This window comes from Canis aureus, chromosome 25 (genome assembly GCF_053574225.1).
Source record: "Canis aureus isolate CA01 chromosome 25, VMU_Caureus_v.1.0, whole genome shotgun sequence".
Taxonomy (NCBI): domain Eukaryota; kingdom Metazoa; phylum Chordata; class Mammalia; order Carnivora; family Canidae; genus Canis; species Canis aureus.
Genome location: NC_135635.1, coordinates 35483243 through 35499163, shown reverse-complemented (window position 1 = coordinate 35499163; position 15921 = coordinate 35483243). Strand labels below are relative to the sequence as shown.

Here is a 15921-nt window from a genome sequence, read left to right as displayed (position 1 = left end):
TGATGGATATAAACATTCAGATCATAGCAATGGTGGGCACAGGCATTCACTGTGTTACCAATAAGACTCAAGACTTCAGAAGCAAGATGCTTACCATAAATCATATTATTTGTATAAACAGAAGGAACAATGAGACAGTCTTTTCGTTTGAGAACATTTTAGAAGTCAAGATCCTAGACACCAGGCAAGGGTCAAGGCTGAAAGCTCTGGAGCAATTTTATTTGCCTTTGCTTTTTACACTTTCCCCAGTGCAGTGGTCGTCTTAAAGGAATGGCATCCCAAATTTCCAAAATGGAACAATGGGCCCTGGCTCCAGAGAGAGTAGAGACAACCTTATTAACAAATTATTGTTTGTGTCTGTTCTAAACTATCTTGGGTCAGGAAAAACCATATGTTAAACCACAAAACAAACCTTAATAAATTTATAAAGACTGAAAAAAAATAAAAAAATAAAAGTTATGTCTGTTTTTATGAGATTATATGTTTCTGGCATTTATATTCTTTAATTTATTTCTAACTTAATATTGTACAAATATTCCACCTACCTCAACTAGGAAGGGATTTTCATTTCTAAAAAATCACTTTTCTCACATATGAATGTAATAAATGTTTGCCAGCACATGTAAAATTAATACATATTGTATTATATATTTTATATTGATATTGATACTGTCTCAAATATATTCTATTACTAGCAATTTTTATAATGAACAATGCTTGCTTTTTAAGTTTATAGGTCATTCTAGAGAAAGTCTAGGTGTTTAATAGTATGTAAAAGAATCCAGTGAGAAAAACCAAGGTTAAAATGGATCTTCAATGTCTCTTCATTAATTTAATTCTCTTGGGATATAGAAAATTCTGGAAAAGTCTAGGAAGCGAAAGGCTTCACCATTTTCAGGTGGCAATTAAGATGCCACAGTAGACCTAACGCAGCTTGTCTCAACTTGTTGTTTCCCAAAATTAGAATAAATGAGTGGCCTGAGGGTACAAGAGTCGATAATAACAGGACAGCCAAATTGGCCTGATGATTCTGCAGTAAAAGGGAAAACCATCCTGTTAATAGGATGGAAGTAAAATTAACCATGGAAAGAAAAAGAGAAGACATCACCATTTTCATGGCCCTTTTATGGGCCTCTGTTCTGAAGTCGCTAGAGCTGGAGTTCCGTTGCACATTCCTGATATGTCTCATTAAGGAAAGAAATAAAAGGAGCAAAGAGGCCAGGGACAGAAGAAAGGGGATTAAGTAGATGAAACTGAAAACAATCAAGCTGTTAAGATACAGAGTTTTACTTACATCTAGGGACCAAGTTGAGTTTCTTTCATGTCTTTGATAGAGATTAACCCAGAAATTCGTAAATGTATCTAATAATTCAAAGTTGAAAAACAGTAAGAATAAAGACCCCAGTGGAAGCACAAGTAGCACTCTGCTAATTCTCCACCTCAGCCAGGTGAAACAGGGGTGGGAAAAATTGGCTATTTTAAAGAAGTAGAAAACATTTAGACAGGTAACAATCCAGGTAGTTAGGTGATTGCTTAGTGTCCAAAAAACACTAATGAATTTTGCTAGCTTATCAGTGGCATAAAGATGTTGCCAAAACACCATTAAAAGTGAATCAAGTAGTATTATACAAAGAAGAATGATTCTGGAAAGAGCCAGGCCGGTGAGGATGCAGTCAGCAGTAGAGAGCTTTAGATTCTTCACCAAGTCAATGCAGTTAACTAGTACAATGAAACCGTTCCCCAACATTCCAGTTATGAGTTCTCCTGCTGCTGCTACCAGAAAAGCATTTTCAATTCTAGATGGCATTTCTGTAGAAAGAATCCCGAAAGCTAGTCCAAGGTCTCACTAGTTTTCTGGCTGTCAAAATGTTGTGGAATAAAATCCAGTCTGATACTTTTCACCTTTATATTAAAAATGCTCAGATACTGTCTCATTTATCTTCATGGAAGATCCTTCTCTTTTATTCCAGCTGTAGGTCTGAAGTATACACAAAAAGATTTAGTCTCACAGATTTAATTGAAAAACTTTAACATAACTTCCAACAAGCTACTGATTTTCAAATTAAACAGTAATGTCCTCACTCATCACTGGCATTGACAGCAGTTTTCCACTCGTGAGGATATCTGGAAGAATAAAGTCCAATATGCAAACAGGCAAATATGAAACAGATTTCTTTACACTTATTTGCACTTTCCTTTTCAACTGGAAATACCATTTGGATCCAAGTTTCTTCACTTTAATAGAACTGTTATTCATTAATTCCATTCAATAAAATCCATAATAGTTCGGATACTATTTTAGATGAAGTAAGTGTAATAAAAAGAAGCAACATTAAGGATCTCACAGAGTATTAGAAAAAGCAGCATTAAATAAACTATGACTATTGAATGTGACGAATGTTTGACCACAGCAGAACTGCAACTCAGAGTGTGTTACAAAATCTATAGTCAATAGTTCACTGTGGTTTATAAGGAGAGTGACAACTGGCTTGGATCTTAAAGTTAAGATTTCTTGAAGAAATAGATTCAAAGGGAAATTATTTTCCAGAATGATATAAAATCACATACGAAAGCACCAAAATCAGACCTATTTAAGCTATTACTCTGGATTTTTGAGCTTCGTTCTCAGGAAGTTACTGCCTATTTGATTCTGAATAAGCTTTTGTCAGCTGAGAGGAAAAAAATAATAAGAACAAAATATGGTAGGAAAAGAAACAGAGAGGTGGGGGAGTGGGAGGGAGGTTCTCCTTTTCATTAATTCATTAACTCTGCCTTTGGTAAAATCCTTTGTCTCATAAAAAAGTTACAGTAAAATATATTTTAGTTTTGTTTGTTTGTTTCAACAAACAAGTTAATTTTAATATAATGGTCTTTTAGCCTGAACTGCAAGTTTATCTCTTATCTACAGAACTTTAGGTATATGATGTGTGTGTATACACACATCATTATTGTTAATTATTAATGTGTTAATAATATATATTGATGCCTGTGAGCCAACCCCAGGGATTCTGACTTAATTGCCCTAGAATATATTGTTGGCACTCGTTAAGAACTCCTTGATATATGTTTTAAAGTACCTTCTAAGCCGAGGCAAAAATCTCTGTACCCACAAGGTGCAAATCTATGAAGATTCTCCAAGAATAAGAGGAATTTTGCCCACTTGCCCCCTGACAATGCATTCCCCATTCAGCCAGTTTTGACTCTGGTTTAAAAATTATCTGTTTTTGTATTGGTCTCAGACTATCAATAGGGATGCTCTAGATTACCAATGCCTGAGGCACTCACCTAGGCCCAAACAGAACCCACCCCACCCCCACCCCCACCGGTGCCAGAACTGAGGTCTGGCTATATTAGAGTGGGCAATCAGTTAGGCTTTAACTGGATGCCTTGGAGGCCAGCAACGGGGAGTCAAGACCCAATCAGGAAAGTTAGCAACATGTCCTAGCAGAATTGCATAAACAAAGCCACGATAAGCCAAATCAAACCAGACAGGCCCAAGACCAGGAAGGCCAGAGACCCTCACAAATATGGGAGAAAATGTGCAAAACCCTGGTCCCAAAAAATCTCGTCCCCAAATCATAAATATTCCACCTCTTAGTTAACACTGTCAATGAAAGAGACCCAAACCCCAGACACAGCTCTCCCTTGAGCTGGCCCACTCTCCATACTCTTTCTCTTTAATAAACTCTTTACTTGCACCACTCAGCACTGTCTGGTCTGTCCTTGACCCTTTAGTTGTAAGGAGACTAAGAGCCTCTAACATCCCAGGAACTGGCTGGGCAGATGGTCTCTCCAGTTCACTTGGCAGCAGCTGGATTGACCTTTTGTTCTTATTCCAATTCACCTCAGCAACAACCATCAGGGAACTTTGAAAAAATAAAGTTTAGGCACACCTGGGTGGCTCAGTCAAGCATCTGCCTTGGGCTCAGGTCATGATCCCAGATGGAGCCCTGCTCCTTGCTCAGCAGGGAGTCTGCTTCTCCCTCCCTCTCTCTCTTTCTCTCTCTCTCTCTCTGTCCCCCCCTCCCCCCAGCTTGCACTCTCTTTCTCTTTCAAATAAATAAAATCATTGAAAAGAAAGGAGAAAAACAGGGTTTATTATTCTAAGTCCTGGAGGATACATGAAGTGAGCCCAAGGCCACACAGGGGTGTCATAGGGGAAGTATAGACCTGGTGTTCTGCTTTTATTTACATTGAGAGTGGGTGGGCAGCCCCAGTGGCTTAGCGGTTTAGCGCCACCTTCAGCCCAGGGCCTGATCCTGGAGACCCCGGACCCAGGGCTCCCTGCATGAAGCCTGCTTCTCCCTCTGCCTGTGTCTCTGCCTCTCTCTCTCTTTCTCTCTCTCTCTCTCTGTGCCTCTCATGAATAAATAAATAAAATCTTAAAAAAAAAAAGAGTGGATGTCTAGGATTTTACAAGCTCATTCTTTACTGCTGAATTTAAAACAGAACATTGGGAATTAGGGCCTGCAAAGGGAAAAGCAGGGTCATGCAAGCAGTCAGTTATAGAGGTTACTCAGGGCTTTCTAAAAGGGGAAGTTCATGATTTGGAGTGGCCTGGCTTCTTAACCAGGTGTTTTACTGGTAGCTGTGTCATGCAGCTGGCAATGTGTTTGTGCAAGATGCATGTCTTTGAAATGGATATCTTGGCAATCAAGAACTTTAAAAAAAAAAAAAGATTTTATTTATTTGACAGAGATAGAGAGATTGGAAGTGGCAGAGGCAGAGGGAGCGACAGGCTCCCCGCCAAGCAGAGAGCCTCACGCGGGTCTCAATCCCTCGGCTTCACCACTTGAGCCAAAGGCAGACATTAAACCAGCTGAAACTCCCAGACACCCCAGCAATCAAAAACTTAACGTCAGGCATGTACACTACATAACCTTAGCTACCAAGTACTTCTTATATCACAGTAAGCTCCATGAGAGAAGGGACTGTTTTGTGGTTGTCCACTGACATATTTCCAATTCCTAGAACAGGGAGAGCCTAACACATAGTTGGCCATCAATAACTATTTGTTAAATGAATGAATGCTAACTTAGTTGGTAATCCTATTGGGAACACAAGAAAAGGGAAAATGAGTAAGACTTGACTGTGAAACTAGCATAAGAACAAGAAAAGAAAGCAAATCTTTAAAACTAGAGAAATTTTATGACATATGTATGAACTCGTGCATAATTTCTGTTACTAACCCTGAAATAACCAACACTGCTGGTTCAAACCAGAAGTCATACAGAGTCATAAATACTTGCAGGGCTAACAAACAAGGGGTGGGGGCCTTTGTACTCTTCTTCATGAAAGAGACTACTTCCAGTGGAGGGAATTAGGGATGGATAGAAAACTCTATATTTTGTGACATGAAACCAAGAAAGCCCTAGAGATCACTGATGTTTTCAGAAATGCTCTGACATGGTATAGAAGGCTGCCTGACACAAGGGATCCATTGATAGGCATGATTTTTTTTAAGATTTTATTTATTTATTCATGAGAGATACACAGACAGAGGCAGACACAGGCAGAGAGAGAAGCAGGCTCCTTGCAGGAAGCCTGATGTGGGACTCGATCCCAGGACCAGGATCACACCCTGAGCCAAAGGCAGCAGCTCAACCGCTGAACCACCCAGGTGTCCCTATAGGCATGATTTAGCAGTGACAAAATTGCATAGCAACAAGTTAGCCAAGAGATGCTTAGTCATTACAGAATACTTGAGTTCATAGTTACACTGAAGGAAAACTCAATCTAAAGGTTGTAATAGGGTGCATGGGTGGCTCAGTTGGTTAAGCTTCTGCCTTTGGCTCAGGTCATGATCCCAAGGTCCTGGGATTGAGCCCCTCATGGAACTCCCTGCTCAGCAGGGAGCCTGCTTCTCCCTCTCCTGTTCCCCCTGCATGTGCTTTCTCTCTCTCTCTCTCTGTGTGTCAAATACATAAATAAATAAAATCTTTAAAAATAAAAAAATAAAGGATATAATAACAAGAAAAAGTCTTACTGTATGTATAAATACAAGGAATATTATTCTTAAATGCTTGGGCAGATAACAATTAATTAAATCTATGTATATGCTACAGGGACAATCCAAAATAAGTAGTCTAAACTTCTAATGATGACTATAATTTAAATCAGAAAAATTGGGGCGCCTGGATGGCTCAGTGGTTGAGTGGCTGCCTTTGGCTCAGGTCGTGGTCCTGGGGTCCTGGGATTGAGTCCTGCATTGGGCTTCCTGTGGGGAGCCTGCTTCTCCTTCTGCCTGTGTCTCTGCCTCACTCTCTGTGTCTCTCATGAATAAATGAATAAAATCTTTAAAAATAAATTTTTTTAAATCTTAAAAATCTATGAACATAGACTTTATCAGTTGAAAAAGTGACATTTCTTCTAAAGAATGGTGAGAAAATGCATTGGGAAGTCTACTTTGGTCTAATTCAAATGGAGTAATACTTATATAATAATGAACTCATGCTTATGTGAACGTAAAAAAAGGTGTTTGGACTGAATGTTTTATGAGCTTCTATCATTTGGCTTGAGTTCTTCCAGTTTCCTCCCTGTGTCTGTGACATCTCCAGTGAAAAAAATATACTTGAGCTTTTTATTTGGCTCAGGTTGCCTTTTATTTGGCTCTTTCTGTTGCCTTTCCCTTCCCAGGCTCACAGGTTTAGATCTCCTATAATCTCAAAGAAGCAACAGTTGTTCCCCTAGCCATGATGCTGTCTTGTAGATTATTGTTTCACTTAGCATACTCCTTCAATTTTCAACTGAAGGCTACACTTTTTGTTTATGTGTTTTCCCTCAAGATCCTTAGAGGGCAGACTTCCCCACTGGCTCTCTTCATGACAAACCTAAGACAGGGCCAGTGTAACTAATACTAACCTCCACCCTGGTGAACATTAGTTTCATGCTCAAAGTAAGAATGGTTGCATCTCTGTAGTCTTCTGAGACTGCATTTATGTTGATAGGGGGAAAAGTAAAATTTGAAAAGCTATAGTCTATGACACAAGATTTAGTGTACAAGGAGACAAAAAAGTTTACATGTTTTTCAAATTCATCAAGCTTTTCAAATCATTTTTTTCTTATGAAGATTGCCCTTAAGGTTCTGAATAGGACATAGATTACTCCAGACAGCAATACCTAGGGTCTTGAATGACAGAATTGGGTGGGGGGGACTGTGTGATGATGCAGAAGTCCACTAAAGGTGTCCTTGGCTCAGAGGAGACGGGGCCTAGTCAAGATCTTGGTAGGAGAAGCCACCTACCAATAGTAGATAAATCACCTGAGACATTGAGAAAATTTGCATTCCTTTCTCAGAGATCAGTAGAGATATGGGTTTCGAAAAATGTCTTGCTGTGCTTGATTTATGGTCTATCAGATGCCTCCAGTACTAGACCTAAAGATTAGAGATGCAACTATTTCAGCAATAGAAACAGGTTATTTGTTCCTCTCCTATAAGTCACCTGGGTGGACAAATTGAAACAAGCAGTGATTACACCAGATTCTTTAAATGAACATTTATTTGGTGGGTGAGAAAGACAGTTAACAAGAAATCAGTGACAATATCCATCTTTCCTTAGTACTATGGTTCCAGAATAGGATATAATCACAAGTATTTCTTCTCCAGATTGTATGGGATGGACAACACATGTATGGGAATTGGCTCTTCTTGGCTGGTGATTCAGCTGCTGCTGAGTCCCCCACAAAGGCTCTTGTTATGGGGAAAGTAGAGGTTCAGGGCTTGATCTCACTTGCTGTTCAGATATACAGATTACAATACATCAATTGCAATAAGTTCCAACCCATGACCTTGTCTTCTCATACTAATCCTTTGATGAATTTCTTTGTCAAGAAAGGGGACCCCATTCCTTAGAGTTCTATCTCCCTCACTTTGCTTACGTAAGTGTGGACTCGCTCCTAGTTAAAAATTTATACACTTACCCCTAAGGCCCACTTATTAGAAACAAGAGTTGCTCATAAATTGGCTTAATTACTTTGTCTTGCCTACCAAAGAAAAGTTTAATAAAACTAAAAACTAAATAATGTTTTTGGTTATCATCTTATAAAGAGCATGAGATTATCTTTAAGTCATTTATATGATAGGATATCTAAAACAAAACCAACTCAATATCTGAATCTAAATGTATCCAGCTTGATTCACATATTCCCTTTTACCAAGGCCAGATAATTACAGTGTCAGTATTAGGTTAATTCCCAAAATAGTGCATGTACATTTTATTTTGTCAAACGTAAATTACTTCATAAAAAGAGTAAAATATTTCTTACCATTAAAATTATTATCATTATTGTTATTGAACACAGAAGTACCATATAGCTTAGATGTGTCTGCAGTTTAGTTTTCTACATACAGCGAGGGAGGATAGGGAGGAATGTTAATAATTCTAACATCATTCTCAGCTTCAGGGAACAGCCCTAGAGCAGTGCTAGTACCTATGGCTCCATCAAGATTAATTTACAACCCATGCATTAATCATTGTTTAATTACAACTTTCTGTTTCTTTAACACAATCTAAAGAATACATCAAAGGTAAACTCTGAGAAAGAATTCTTCATTTTTTAAGAATTCCATTATACATCCCTGCATAGATTCTATATAATATAATCTATACCATCATATTCAAAATTTTATAATAAACTTTCCTAGTCTTAACCTTACTTACAATTTGTCATTACCTTATCTAAATTTAGATTACTATAGTCAAAACAGCACCATATATATATATATAGATATATATCTATATATATATATATCTATATATATATATATAACTATCTATGGACATCCAACACTTACATTAAACATATGGTGTTGTTATAAATTTTTCTTTTGACCTGTTTCTATTTGTTTCTCTAAGAACTCTAGTAACCAGACTGCAATAAGAAATATGTGCACACACACAAACATAATCATTCTCAAAATGTAATTATGATCTTTTTATAGTAGCAACAAGTATGATTTTGAATTACAGAATAATTTTTGTATTTTTAATTCTGTTACATAGTATGGTAGAAATATCAATATCTATCACTCTGAAAATAATATTTTATATCCTGAAATTTAGCAAAATTAATAAGTGCCAAGATACATCAAACATGTTTGATTTGGAATTTCAAATTAACATTAGCATTATAAGCATGTTTCTAGTTTATTTTATTTTGCACTATGAATTTTATTTTCCAACACCTCATTCCCATGTTATCAATAAGACCTCTAATGACAACAATGAAAAACTTTTTCACAAAAAAAAAAAAAAATAGGGAATGCCTGGGTAGCTCAGCAGTTGAGCATCTGCCTTCGGCTCAGGGTGTGATCCCGGGATCCGGGATTGAGTCCCACATCAGGCTCCTTGTGGGGAGCCTGCTTCTCCCTCTGCCTGTGTCTCTGCCTCTCTCTGTGTTTCTCATGAATAAATAAATAAAATCTTTTTTAAAAATTAAAATTAAAAAAATAATAATAAATAAAATAAAATAAATAGACCTTTAAACTTTGAAGTCATGTTTTTCCCATCTATAACTTTGTTGCTTAATTAATTTTTCTATCAATATTTTGTAGATAATTTACCTAGTGAAGTTTGTAATTTATCTTGATTTCTAAAACATGATATGCCTCTTCTCCCCACATGAGTATAATAATTAAGTACATCTTTTGCATATAAAATTTAATAATTTGGATTCTTTTGAAAAGAACACTTGAGATTTTAAAATATTGGTAACCAATGTTTTAAACAAAAATGAATACTTTTAAAATTATATTGGCTGACCATGTGTCAGTTATCAAAAGCAACATTTTCTAGGGAAAATTTCAATAATGCTCAACAATGTTTAAAGGAATCCAGCAGAAAAAAACAGTAGAAGTGAAAGAGATCCTCAAAGACTCCTCATTAAGTATTCATCATTGGAAAGATTCTGGAAAGTCTATCGGTAAAGATGAATTTGGTTTTTCTCTTTTCAGGGAGCTTTTAAGATGCCACAGTACCTTCAAGGCTGTCTGTCTCAGCTTGCTGTTTCCCAGAATCAAAATTAGTGAGTGGCTTGAAGGAAAGACATAAACGGCCAACATGATAAACTTTGTGGTCTTCTTGTTCCAAAATAAAAAAAACATCCAATTTGACAATTGTATGGAAAAAAAGTGAACTGTGAAAAGGAAGAGGAAAGACATCACCATTTTAATGGCTTTTTTATGGGCCTGTGTGCTGGAATCCCTGGAGCCCATGGAGTTGAGCTGCAAATTTCTGATGTGTTTTACCAAGGACAGAAATAAAAGGAGCAATGAGGTCAGGGACAGAATAATAGGAATGATATAGGAAAAACTAAGAAGAATCAAGGTTTTAACATAAAAAGTTTTACTTTCATATATATATAAAGTCAGATTACTTTCATCCATTGCATCAACATTCGAGAAGAGATCATTGAATGTTTCTAGCATTAGAAAGTCAAACAGTAGAAAGAACAAAGAAAATACAAGAATTGCAAGAACCACTCTGTTCATTCTCCACCTCAGCCAGAGGAAAAGGGAATGAGAGAACTGAGCTATCTTAAGGAGGTAGAAAATGCTTAGGCAGGTACTAAACCACGTAGCCAAATGATGAGTTATTCTCCAAAGCAAAGTAATAGATTTTGCCAGTTTATAAGTGGAAAAGAAAAGTGGATATAGTCCCATCATAAATGATTCAAACCATGACACCAACAGCTGAGCGATTCTGGAGATAGCCAAGCAGATGAGGATGAAGTCAGCTAAAGAGATTTTCCGGTTCTTGACACATTCAGAGCAGTTTACTAGTCCAATGAACGCATTCCCCAACATTCCAATTATGAATTCTGCTGTTGACAGTGTAAGAAAGATTATATCCAATCCAGCTAACATTTCCACAGAAAAAAATCCAAATTTCTAATACTGTGTCTCATTGATAAATTTATGATCAAACTTTCAGAATAACATCCATTTCTGACAGTATATTCACTGGTTTTATTGCAATTCCAATCTTAAGCAGAATCTCCTGTTGTTGGGTACAATTATATATATATATATATATATATATATATATATATATATTTAAAGAAATCTTTCTGCTTTTATTGTAATGCCGATCTTAGATCTGCTAAAGTGCACAGTCTCACATAGTTTCATGAAGATGTTTATTTATTTGAAAGAGCTACTAATTTCCAAACCAAACAGTATGTGTTTCTATTTATGATTGGCAAGGATTCAAATTTTCCATTTGAGGTAATGATTACAAGGTTTAAGTCAAATTCGTTAGCATGCAAATATGGGTCAGATTCTTTTTCACTGATTTGTGAAAAAAGTCATCTCACCTGAAATACAATACCATTTGGATCCAAATATTTTAGTTGCTTTTCATAGAAAGCTCTGAAATAGTCTAATAATAATCTAAATCTAAATAATCTAGTCTAAAATAAATAAATAAATAAATAAATAAATAAATAAATAAATAAATAATCTAGTCTAAAATTTAGTTATAATTCAGTGACTCTATCTTGAGTGCCTGCTATGCATTAGACCCATTTCTGAACACAATATAGTTTACTACCAAAAAAAGCATTAGGAAATTCATAAAATAGTGAAAACACAGAAACAATAAGAAGTAAGAATAAAATGCAATGTGAACACAAAAAAGGGTAAGTACAAATATTACTCTTGGAGAAAGAGAAAAAAATGATACTTACCTTGGATTGTATAGATAACTAGAATTTCATGAGGGAACCGCTAAGTTATATTTTGGATTGATCAAACACAAAAAGATAGCAAAATCCAAATTACTTTTCTGAAATTAAACTCTTCTCACTGATAATTTACTGTAATTACAATCTAAATGTTCTTCTTTTTGTAAAAATTTTACTTATTTATTCATGAGAGACACACAGAAAGAGGCAGAGACATAGGCAGAGGGAGAAGCAAGCTCCCTGTTGGGAGCCCGCTGTAGGACTTGATCCTGGGACCCTGGAGTCACAACCTGAGCCAAAGGCAGACTGATGCTTAACCACTGACCCACCCAGGTGTCCCTCCCAGTTTTGCTTTTTATCTTTGTACTTGTTCTATTTGTTTTGGCCAGAGATATAATGCTGCCCATTTAGCCTTAATAGATAGAAAATTTTAAAAAATCATTTCAGATTAAATAAGGAAATAGTAAACAAAAGTATCTGTTCTGTATTCTAGGAACAATGATTTTGACAAAAGCAATCAATGTATCAGAAATTAATTTAAAGTTACAGACTTTGTGTCCTGTTGGCATTAAGTATTCAGGTGTTGCCAGACAACATCGAAAATAATGAATACAATCATTAAAAATAATACTTGGCCCTTTTCAGTACTCCTGAATTAAATTCTATTAATTTTTAAGTGTATATATTAAGAACAATGATGTACAACGAGTTATTGGTAAATTATCTTGTAAGACAAAATTTTTAATTTAGGACAAATATTTAAAATTATAAGAAGAAAGAGAAAGAAAGAAACAAGGAAGGAGAAAGGAAGGAATTTATTGGCTAGAGCAAGGCTGAAAGAAAATAAATTTGGCAGTAGTATTTTCAAGAGGAGAATGATAGCTTTGACCAGATTAATATCTGGAAATAGAAATTTATGGCTATAAGAAGCATTTAGAGGGTAGAATTAGTAAGTCTTAGTGACGGGCTATAAAAAGGAAAAGAAGCCAGCACATCTGGGTTTCTTCTTTTGCACGTAGATGCATGGAGTACTGGGACCTGAGAGAATCCCTGGAGAGAGAGTAGGTTTAGAAACAAAGGAAGAAGACAAAAGAAAAGTTGGAGGATGATGAGTTCTGTTTTGAACATTTTTGGAGTGTCTGTAAGTCATCTAAGTAGAAAGATGGGGTAGGCACTTGGGTATTTGTGACTGCAGCTCAGGAAAGAAATTTAGATTATAAGCAAAGAGTTGGGAGTCATCAGCACATACTTGGTGCCATAAGAGGTGATGGGCCCTGAGAAACAGCAGGGGATGAAGAAAAGCAAAAAGCAGTCAGAGAAGGGAAACCAAGAGGATAAGGGTTTCAAAGCAACCAAGAGCAAAGAGTGTTACAAAGAGAAAGTAACCCATACTTCCTGATATTGACAAAAGGGTCTCTTAGAAGGGGGTAGCAAGGAAGTCCTTAGTATAGAAAAGTATAGAAAACTAGAAAAAATAGTTCAGGGGCACCTGAGTGGCTGAATGGTTGGGCATCTGTCTGCTTTTGGCTTGCATCGTGATCCCGGGGTCCTGGGATTGATACCGCATTAGGCTTCCTGCAGGGAGCCTGCTTCTCCCTTTGCCTATGTCTCTGCCTCTCTGTATTTCTCATGAATAAATAAATAAAATCTTTAAAAAAAAGAAAAAGAAAAATTAGTTCAACTGATTAGAAACTAAACTGCCATGTCAATGTGATCCCAATAATGAAGCATTAGAAAATCAGTTAATGTAATCAACACATTAATAGATTAAAAGAGAAACACCAGGGGGAAAAAAAGTGTAATATAAATCTATATTTATTTATAATAAAGATTCTTAGCAAACTGGGAATAGAATGTAATATTCTTTTTCCTGATAAAAAGTTGTGCACAAAAACCTGGAGTAAATATTATACTATGGATACACTGAATTCATTTCCCCTGAGTTTGGGACCACATGAGCTAAAAACATCTCACTATGTCGATTTTTTGGAGGTTTTCACCAATCGTAGTAAGGCAAGAAAATGACATGAAAGATATTAGACTATGAAGCACAAAATAAACAAAACTGACCTTATTCATAGATGATGATTGAGATTATACAGAAAATCCAAAAAGATTCTTTAATACGTTGTTGAAATATCCATTTACAAAGTTTCTGGACACATAATAAACACGCAAAAATCTGTTCCATTTCTTCATACCATCAAAAAACAGTTAAAATGAAATATTCTTTTAAAAAATGAAATTTCCATAACCTCAACAGACATCAAGTATCTAAGAATAAATCACACACAAAAAAAGTATGCAGCACCTTTGTGGAGAATGTTAGAAAGTCTGAAATGGCTTTAGTTTTTTTTAGCCAGTATGTATTAATTACACATTAGATATAATTAAAGCCTCTAGATATTTTTAAAAACTTAAACCATTATTACTTAAAAATAAAAATCTCAAAAAAAAAATTTAAACCAGTATTACACATTTTCCTATTTTAGGTATGCATCCATGGTCATTAAATTCTCTAACTTCATTGTTGAATGTATTAAAATTCTCTGCTTTGTATCTAGGTCATGAATTTATCTCAAGTTGAAAAGCAACCATTTCTCCACAAAATAATCAACTCTGTTCCTTTCATCTAGTCCAGTCACTTGTGTGTTGTGTTTTTTTTTTAAACCAAACTATAGAATGCTATTTTCCATGTGAGCAAATAAGGGTGAGATAATCTCTTGTTTGCTAATGTGCAAATACAGACTGATAATCGATCATTCTTTTTGCATTTTCTTTGCCTAACAAATTTGTGCCTGTATCTTTAGCTATGGAAGATAATCTAAAGCCACTTATAGTTATCAAAACATGGTTAGGACAACAAAAAGTAAAGCAGATGCTAGACTATACAACTGGAATTTTCTTCTACTGTACCTTACTATTAATTGAAAGTACTTGGATGTAAGTAATGGGTCTAAGTTGACTTGATTTTATAAAATTAACTAAAAATAACTGTGTGCATGTTGTATGACCCAGTCACCCAAAAGCAAATGTTGGATTTATTAAATATGGTTCCTAGAGCCAACAATAATTATGCCGTAGGTAAAGGGGCCTTAGAGAAAAGTTGGCTTGGTTTCCATGAACAGAAGCAGATGGAGGTGTGAAGAGCTCCTGTGGATTATAACACAGTTGGTGCTAAAAAAATTTTTTTCCATTAGAAAAAAAATATGTGATATCTAGCCCTACCTTTATGGCTCTCCCAGAGATTAAAAAGATATGGATCCAAAATAATTCAGACGTAGTCCTTATGGAGCCATTTTATACTATGTCACCTTTAAATTGTGTCTACCCTATGGGTGACCTTTAAACTTGGCTGTGAGGTGATGAGAGACTGCATGATTGGGCCATTGGTGCCATTTTGATCTTTTCTAGTTGTCCCCAACATCCAATATCTGAAGTTTTTTCAATATGTAAGGTGTTAAGAATACACAGTGTGAACACAAGTTGGAGTTATCAAAACAGACCGTAAATCCCTGCAGTTAATCTATGGGGATTTCTGCATATATCACCCTTGCCTCCCGATGTGGGGCATGGATCTGGTCAGTGGAGTTTGCTGTTGTTACTGTTGTTTTTTGTTTTTTCTTTTTTCTTTCTTTCTTTTTTTAAAATTTTTTTAAAATTTTTTTTAAATTTTTAAATATTTTATTTATTTATTCATGAGGGACAGAGAAAGAGAGAAAGAGACACAGGCAGAGGGAGAAGCAGGCTGCATGCAGGGAACCGGAGGTGGGTCTCGATCCTGTATCTCCAGGGTCACGCCCTGGGCTGAAGACAGAGCTAAACCACTGAGCCACCCGGGCTGCCCAGTTTCTTTCTTTCTTTCTTTCTTTCTTTCTTTCTTTCTTTCTTTCTTTCTTTCTTTCTTTCTTTCTTCTTTCTTTCTTTTTCTTTTTTTCCCTTTCTTTCTTTCTTTCTTTCTTTCTTTCTTTCTTTCTTTCTCTTTCTTTCTTTCTCTTTCTTTCTTTCTTTCTTTCTTTCTTTCTTTTTTTATGATCTAAAGTTATAGCTTCACCTCTAAAGATAGGCTTTGTCATAATTTTCTATTATTTTGAAATTGACACACATTTTAGTAAACAACTGGAATCATGGATATAATTTGGTCTCTGAAAATATGCAAAATTATGTATCAATCCCTATTTTCCAAGTTGGTAAATGAGATGTTACCATGGCAGGCATCACCATACATGTAAAAATCAA

At 35.8% G+C, this 15921-nt stretch overlaps 2 protein-coding genes across 2 annotated transcripts; both read right to left on the bottom strand.

The window, feature by feature from the left end:
* Positions 1 to 868: 868 nt before the first annotated feature.
* Positions 869 to 1926, bottom strand: LOC144297223 (taste receptor type 2 member 42-like). The gene has a single exon (XM_077871054.1). The coding sequence runs from the start codon at positions 1805 to 1807 to the stop codon at positions 869 to 871; it is 939 nt and encodes a 312-aa protein (XP_077727180.1). The 5' UTR covers positions 1808 to 1926.
* Positions 1927 to 9892: 7966 nt separating this feature from the next.
* On the bottom strand, positions 9893 to 10864 carry TAS2R42 (taste 2 receptor member 42). Its single transcript, XM_077871053.1, has one exon. The coding sequence runs from the start codon at positions 10862 to 10864 to the stop codon at positions 9893 to 9895; it is 972 nt and encodes a 323-aa protein (XP_077727179.1).
* Between the last annotated feature and the right edge of the window lie 5057 nt (positions 10865 to 15921).